The 8,452-nt window shown below is 46.0% G+C and overlaps 1 protein-coding gene across 1 annotated transcript; it reads right to left on the minus strand.

Annotated features, from left to right (window-relative positions):
- Positions 1-5,139: 5,139 nt before the first annotated feature.
- Positions 5,140-6,553, minus strand: LOC132573316 (D(1) dopamine receptor-like). The gene has a single exon (XM_060240822.1). The coding sequence runs from the start codon at positions 6,507-6,509 to the stop codon at positions 5,307-5,309; it is 1,203 nt and encodes a 400-aa protein (XP_060096805.1). The 5' UTR covers positions 6,510-6,553; the 3' UTR covers positions 5,140-5,306.
- Between the last annotated feature and the right edge of the window lie 1,899 nt (positions 6,554-8,452).

An 8,452-nucleotide genomic window follows, 5' to 3' on the forward strand; every position in this document is an offset into this window, starting at 1 on the left:
AACATCAGAATTTCAGAATCACACCTAGTGTCAAGGGTGGTTTGCCTTTTGCATATGCCTCTTGGTCCATTTCTTAACACACTGGCTGCTATCAATGCAATCTTAAGTAGAGCTACACCCTTCTAAACCCATTGACTTCAATGCATTTAAAAGGGTGTGAATTTGCTTACAATTGCGTTGCAAAACTATTAAGTATGTGCCAAGTTCACGGGAAGCTGAAAGTATTTAACTAAGCATGGAGGGATAAACAGCATCCACCTTAAAATACATCCATTCAGCATCTACCTTAGAATGCGTCTTGAATTATAATTGTCATAATAAAACCTTACTCCCATCATACTTTTAAAATTACTTTCTCCTATGTGGCTACAGTGGCATGATGAAGATTTCCATCTGTCTGCTTGATATGTTTTGATTATTTTTCCATTTTTTGTGGGGAAAAATATTAGAAAGCTTGTCAAATCTTAGAGTTCACCAAAATTCTCACAGGGGGCGGGGGGGAGGTGTTGAACAATGGAGCCCAGAAGCAAGTATTGTTTTTTGGGGGGAGAGGTTAAGAAAGAAAGAGCACAATAAAACTTAGAATTTCCGGGCCTCCACTCCTGTGAGCTTGTGCCTAAAATGACGCCTGGATCTATGCACAGACACCCACTTCAATGCAGAGGTAACCCTTTCTGGATACAGGTACTTTAAGATTAATCTGCCAGTCTGAAAGTACCAGCCTACCCCACATTAGGTCTTGGTGGAGAAGAATGAAAGCAGGGGATTCAGCTTGGATGCCACCACCCAAAGTATGGAACTGCAAGGGAGACCAATCTACAAGTAACCTGGTCAACACCAGTAAACTAAGTTAGACTACAATCCTTCCCCATCTCTATGAAGGTTTCAGGGTCAGACTTGCTTGCTGGCCTTGACAACTAGCACTGCAATCTTAAATTGCACCCTTCTAAGGCCATTAACTCTGATGCACTCAGAAGGGTGTAACATTGCTTAGGATGGAACTGCAAGGAACTCTGCTGTTGTTGGTTGTCAAGAGAGAGGCCATCTTAGAGGACAATTCCAGCTAAACTTTCTTTTTGCTGTACTCTGATTAGTCTGCAGATGTCAGTAACCCCCTCCAGATTAAGGGTTACCTGGCAATGCCAGAGTTAGAGTAAGGTAACATAGGTAGCCCCCTGGGGTAGTGGGCTAGAGGGGAAACTGCTCAGCAATTCATTCAGCAGGTGAACTAAAAACAAAAGTCTAAGGCTGTCAGCTATAACACAATTTAATGCCAATTCATCTACTGCCAGTGCAGTTTAATTCCACGAAGTTGGTACATTTCAGTTATTTTTTTAAATGTAAAAGCTTTTATAAGCTTGGGGGGGAAACAAATGTTTTTATTGACTTATCTATTATTATGACATGACTAAATACTGTATGCAAATTTATTATCCTATTTGAGAAGGATAAATTATCTGTGCAAATTATACATTAAAGATGTGAAATGTGCTACAAATGAAATTTAAAAGAAGGTATGAAAAAATTAATCAAATGGGAAGAGTGTGTGTGTGTGTGTGTGTGTGTGTGTGCGCACATATGCCAAAGATGCATCTGGCGTGAAATGCCACTTAGTTTAGGACCAGCCCTGATGGCTGATTTTTATCATTCTTGCTTTTAGCCTTTGACACACTCTCAACTTAAAAGGAACTGACATCTGAACAACATATTTTGTTATATTGTGCTGTCTTCTGAATTAATTCTGCAAAATTTAGATATCTCACCAATAAGAAGATTATGCTTTGTTTACAAGATTTTTTTTTTTAATGGAAGAAAGGGTAGGAAAATAGTATGTCAGCTCTGTGCTGGGTACCAGGGATTATCTGCAGAGAAAAAAAACACCAGCAGGAACTCATTTGCATATTAGGCCACACCCCCAATGTCAAGCCTGGCAGAACTGCATTCCCGTTTTTTTAAAAAAACCTGATGGGTACAGTGATTTTACAGCCAGATGAAAGAAGCACAGTTTTGGCCAAATGAAATTTCTTCAATAATCAGCTCTATTTTCTTCCTTTACAGAAAGTCATTTCTGCCAGCAGATTTTATTATCCAGAACACTACTCATTGCCATAAAAAAGAGGGAAACAAATACATGTATTTCCTGTGCACTCAGTATAGGCCCACTGATTTCACACTTAGACCAACATAATCACAACGTACAAAAGCAGCATATATACATTTAATGGAAAACACATCATGTAATTTTTTTCAACACACGCTGAGCCTTGTTAAATATAAACACAGTGCCTGCATTGTGTGTTTTGCATGGCAGAGTGTTATTTGGGGGGAAGGGGGAATTCTGCTGGGTTTTCGACATTAAATGCATGCTGAGCAAAGATGGAGGCAAAAATCAACTGTTCTTTCAATGATTTGTACAATAATAGATTCAACAACCTTTCCAGTTAAAGAGGATTTAACTTTAGAAATCAAGATGTTGCACAGCTTTGGGCAGTTAAATTATCATAAAAATTTTGGCAGCTAATTTATTATTAAATAGCAAAAAAATGCTATGTAATATTTATACATCACCATAATATCTGATCATCAAAATACTTATATTAGCAAAAGATATAATTGATTATTGGGCTAGTAATTCCTGTAAGGAAATTGGCAACTTTTCACACCCTAGTTCTAAGATCAAGGCCACACTGGTACAAGAGCAACTAGCAAGTATTTTGAGACCTGAGGCACAGTTCATTTTTTATGGATTAAAACTGGAAACACAATTCACTCTCAATGCTCAGAAGGATACATGTATAGTTTCTTGATCAGCTTATAGACAGTGGGCAGATGCCCTCCTCACTACTGCAAGATAGCCCAGTTAAATGCATGGAGGAATCCTGGTGTGGGCTTTTTTAATGAGCAGGAACACACGGAAACACAGTTCTGGCTGACTTGGTGGCAGGGGTATGGCCTAATATGCAAATGAGTTCCTGCTGGGCTTTTTCTACAACAACCCCCCCCCCCCCCAGCTCACAAATATTCTGTGTGGAATATCACACACTGTGAGGTGATGCTTAAATGACACCATCATGAAGTCCGATACTGATCTCATAATTGGGACTTGTGTGATAGCCCCATACATATGTTGCTGAGTCACTTATATATTATTCCAGATCAGGTCTGGTTCCAGATTTGGAGGGACCCTGGGCAGAGAGCTCTCAAGGCTCCCCTTTCCTCTTCTACCTACCACCAGCCCTCCACACACGGCCTCCTTCCGTTCTCCCTGCCTGGAGGCCTCGGCCTCCCATCTGCGAATGAGTGAGGGGTGGGGTCAACAGCAGTGGGACCTAGAAGCCCTGGGAGGTGCTCCACATCAGGGTATGCTGACACTAGCTCTGCCAGCTATTCTGGAGATACTTAGGCAAAAGATGTTTGAGGGGGTTTCCCAAGAAAATTGAGATCTGGACAGAGGTGGATGAAGGTTTTTCTAGCTGACTGGGCAATATTGGGATGCATGGACTATCGGGAATATTAGGATGATAATATAGGAATGCATGCGTTCTTAATTTGTGCACACAGCATGCACTACTATCAGGCGCATAGCATTTTTCCTGTGCATCTTAGCATTCTTTCTTCCTTCTAGTGTATTCCATGCAGGTGAGCATAGTGCCTACACATATGCAAAGTGCACATCAGTAGATTCCATTCCCATGATCAGGAGTGATAGGGAACAAATGTCCTAGTCATGGGGCTCATTGTACATGTGTATTGTTTGTACATGCACAGGCATTGTGCTCACATGTGAGCAAATGCACGTAAGAGTGTTAGGGCCAACACATTGGTCATGAGTGGATGATGGGGCCAGTGTGCATTTATCCATACAGCTACCCTCTTGCTCCTCTTTAGAATGAATACATTTGTCTATCAACCCCCCTCCCACACACACACCCTAGAATAGCATGCTCATTAGAAGACATGCACACTGAAAGCGCATATGCCATATACATAGCATTACAGCCTGTATTCCAAGTAAAATCTGTGCAGAATATTTAGTACAATATTTAACTTTCATAACAAACGAGCTCTTTGGTCCCCCCCCCCACAATGGTTCGGCTTATTCTTTGAATTTTTAGTAGTTATTTAAATAGCTGAAAACTGTTGAAATGGTGCACAACTAGAAAGATCAGAAATTGAATATGAATAATTTTATACAAATCTGCAGAAACACAGCTTATCAGCATAGCATATGATATGACCATTCCTTGGAAAGATCTTCTTGTAGAGTTAGGTGTCTTGAAACAACGTATGACCTGCTGAATCTAGAACTTCAAGAAGTAGTACATCTGTGCCTGAGCGGAACTACTTCAGTGAGGACTCACATGACTGAATATTCACGCATGCAAAAAAAAAGTTATATATAAAAAAACTAGCATGTGAAGGAGAAGACTAAGCTAGAGCCTTCCTTTCTTAAATCCAGTTTTCCATACACAGGGATTCCCTTTTGTTTGGAAGGCCATTTATTCATGTGAACTAGCACTTGTAGTCTATAGTGGTACAACCCAGACAGAGGTGTTCTACCTGAGAGCAATGTTCCTTCTATGCTGTGGAGTCTTGTGAGCAAAAATTGTACTTTGTGAGCTACTGGCATTAAAGTTATGAGCTACTGCTCACAATTAGTGTGCTTTGGAGTCATCCTTCCTGAGCAAAGACAAAAATGTGAGAGCTGGAGTCTAAAAATCTGTGAGCTAGTTCACCCTGACTCAGTTTCAAGGGAACACTGCCTGAGAGAGAACCAAGTACATAAGTTAACAGGAAATGTTAACTGCCAACTGATGACAACCATATTTAGAAAAGCAGAAGAAGATTATGGGACTGTGTTTTTTCTCTGCAGCTATTTACCTATGCAAGATGTGTGTTGGTTCCATATATCTGAGATGGGCTGCAGATATTTTAATTTCCTGTGGGCCTGTAGGGCCAATGGTTCAGTGCTAGAGCATCTGCTTTGCATCCAGAAGGTTATAGGTTTGGTCCCTGGCATCTCCAGCTAAAAGGACCAGGTAGCAGGTGAGGTGAAAGACCTCAGTGTGAGACCCTGGAGAGCTGCTGCCAGCCTGAGTAGGCAGTACTGACTTTAATGGACCAATGTTCTGACAGCTTCATGTTTGTTCAGTAACCCCTGTAAAAGGAGTGATAGTCTCCAAAGATACCTCAGCCTCGCACTCAAAGGGCAATAAGGCTGGCAGGTTAAGATTTCTGGCATTGATTCTGTGATCAACTTTACAAGATAGCAGCATCCCTTTCTCCAGCAGAGGTTCTCCATGGCTCTATTCGTCCCTTTGGAAGCTCATTGCATGAGGCAGCGATGGACTCCAAGCAACAATAGTAGGTGGAGCTAATGGAATGGGGACATCTCCATCCTTGTGGCAGGAGAAGCCATGGTGATAGGAAACCAGCTCATTGCTCATGACTCTCTTCGTGGTGGAGCTTTTGGCAGACCAGCAAGGGAGATAAGGGCAGCCAAGAAGATTGCTGAATGCTCGCCGGAAGTCTGCATTAAAAGCATAGATCACTGGGTTGATGGAAGAGTTGGCCCAGCCAAACCACGTGAAGACACTGAAAGTCGTTTGGTTGATGCAAGAGAGCTGCCCGGGACTCCTGCTGCCTGAGACTGGCTCACAAAAAGGCAACAGGCAGTTGAGCAGGAAGAAGGGCAGCCAGCAGCAGACAAAGGCCCCCACAATGACCGACAAAGTCTGGAGTACCTTGGTTTCCTTGTGCAGCGAACTCCTCAGGAGAGTGGAGGGCCCTTTGCCCTGAGCCGAGCACAGCCCCCCAGCTCTTTCCAGAGAAGAAATCTGACGAATCTGAGCCTGAGCGATGCGGTAGATCCGTGTGTAAGTGCCAATCATGATGGCCACGGGGATGTAGAAGCTGACCAAGGAGGAAGCGATGGCATAGGTGCGGTTCAGGCTAGCATCGCAGAGGTGGGGCCCTTCTTTGAGCATCTCTTGCTCCCCTCGTGCCTCAGCTTTATGCCAGTGGAGCTGGACGGGGATGAAAGAAATGAGAACAGAGAGAGTCCAGGCGAGGGCAATCATGGTGGAGGCGACGCCCTGGGTCATGCGCCGCTCGTAGCGGAAGGGGCTGGCGATAGCCCAGTAGCGGTCCAGGCTGATGATGCAGAGGTGGAGGATGGAGGCCGTGGAGCACATGATATCGAAGGCCACCCAGGTGTCACAGAAGCGGCTGCCAAAGAGCCAAAGGCCGCCCGCCACCTCCGTGACCGCCTTCCAGGGCATCACCAGCAGTGCCACGCAGAGATCGGACACAGCCAGTGATAGCACGAACCAGTTGGTGACCTTGGAGTGCAAGTGGTGGAACCGGAGGATGGCCAGGCACACCAGGGCGTTGCCCACCAGGGTGCTCAGCACCAGCAGGCCCAGCAAGCACCCGGCCAGCACCTGCCAGCTGCCCCCCACGCCCTGCGGCTCCAAGGACCCCTGGCTACTGTTGGAGGCGTTCTCCATCAGAGGGCGCCCATGAGTGCCCAGCGGCCGCCGCTCGCCCCAGGTCCGTCTGCCTTTCCCGCCCAAAGCCAGCCGGATCCGGCGACCGCCCTACCTTGCCCGACTCCCGCAGGAGCCCTTGGGGTGCGCGCCATCCGCGGCTGGGAAGCGCGTTCCTCTCCAAACGCTTTAGGCACCACCAGCCCCCGGGCCCGGGTTGGGTCCGGCTGCCTGGACTGAGGCTGGGCAGGGACTCCTTGATTCGCTCGACGCCATGGCCAAAGTTTCCCAAGCGGTCGGGCGCCTTCTTCCTTTGGCGGATGATCCCTCGGGAAAGAGAGGGGGCCCTGCAGGCGGTAGCGATCGGGCTGCTGCTACAGACGATTCCTCGAGGCTTCGGAAGCCCGGCCGCCGGCGCTGACTCTTTCCCGGTGACGAGCCTCAGAAGGGGGACTCCCCCAAGGAGCCAAGAAGGAAGCACGTGTGAGGAGGAGCCTCGCTACCCCGCTGAGCCTGCCCTGACCGAGAAGGGAGGGGGCTGTGCGCCGCCGCCGTTTGCCGCCCAGGTGCAGGTGGGACCCTCGCCCTCTTCTTCCCTTGCGCTGCCTGCTCGCCAGGTGATCTGGCTGCAAATTAGGGCGGGTGGGGTGTTGTTGAGGTAGGGAGGGGGCTGGACCTTTGGGCTATAGGCCGGGGATGGAGTCCACCTTGGAGTACGCCTTTGCCAAACAAAAACGGCTTTCTGCAAATGGGGAGGCAGGAACAAAAACTCTTAAACCTCCTTTTCCCCAGCAGTGTTGGGTTTCTATAGGCAGGGAGTTTCCCGCAGAGGGGAGCAAGGTAAAAAGGAGAAGCTTCCTAATCTTCCACCTGCATTTTACCACCTGCTTCCATTCAATCTCATGCTTCTGCATGGGTGCCCTGCCCTGGATAGCCCAGGCGAACCCGATCCTGCCAGATCCTGGAAGCTAAGCAGGGTCGACCTTGGCTAGGAATGGGATGAGCGACCTCCAAGGAATACGAGGGCCGAGACATAGAGGCAGGCAATGGCAAACCATCTCTGAAATGTCTCTTGCCTTAAAAAAAATCTAACTAGAACTTCTGGCTGCCAGACAAGCTTAGGTTCTCTTGGATATATTACAACAATGCCACATGGTAGTTAATTAATTTTCTGCATGGCCTCATTCTGCTGCCATCCTACATAACATTTACTTGAGTTGTAAGAGTTAGAGTGAGCAACACAGCATGCTTTCTGGATATTGGGGGGGCAGTACATCACTCCAAGTGTGTATAGGTGTTCTCTCCTGGAATGGGATGCCTCTCTGTCTTAACCTGGGAGCTGCCCTCTGACCCCTCCTCTCTCTCCCCTTGTCCTCTTATTGCACTTCCACTGAGATGCATGTCACTCTGCAGGTTTCTCCTGTAGCTACAATGCCCTCATACTCCTGCACACATGATTTAATGGTAGAGATCACACTCTCTCCCTCTTTGAACTGCAACTTGAATGTGAACTGAATTTACTTGAATAAATGAAAGCTTACCTTTTTTGCATATACTTCTTGAGAAATTTATTTACTGCACTCAGCCCATTTTGTTATTGATATATAAGGGAAAAGGCATAAGTCTGCCATAAAAAGAGTTGGGATTTACTTTTTCATTTTAAATAAAAGCTAGGGATTTAGTGAACATGGTAGATAGATTGTTACAATACTATGATGTCTGAAAAAGTCTTCTGAGGGGGGTGGAATAATAGCTGCAGGTGAACAAATGTAGTGGAAATCTAGGCAGGTCATGCTTTGATTGTGATAGTTCAGAAAATATCATACCAAACCAAATTTGGGAGACACTATGGCAAAGCAAAGGAAGAATCAGAAACTGGACTCTAAGAGGAAATCTTGTAGCTGCATGAAGCCATTCTGGCCACATTTGAAAAACTCATATGCTATGCAATCATTCTCAGACTT

Source organism: Heteronotia binoei, chromosome 6 (assembly GCF_032191835.1).
Source record: "Heteronotia binoei isolate CCM8104 ecotype False Entrance Well chromosome 6, APGP_CSIRO_Hbin_v1, whole genome shotgun sequence".
NCBI classification, from domain to species: domain Eukaryota; kingdom Metazoa; phylum Chordata; class Lepidosauria; order Squamata; family Gekkonidae; genus Heteronotia; species Heteronotia binoei.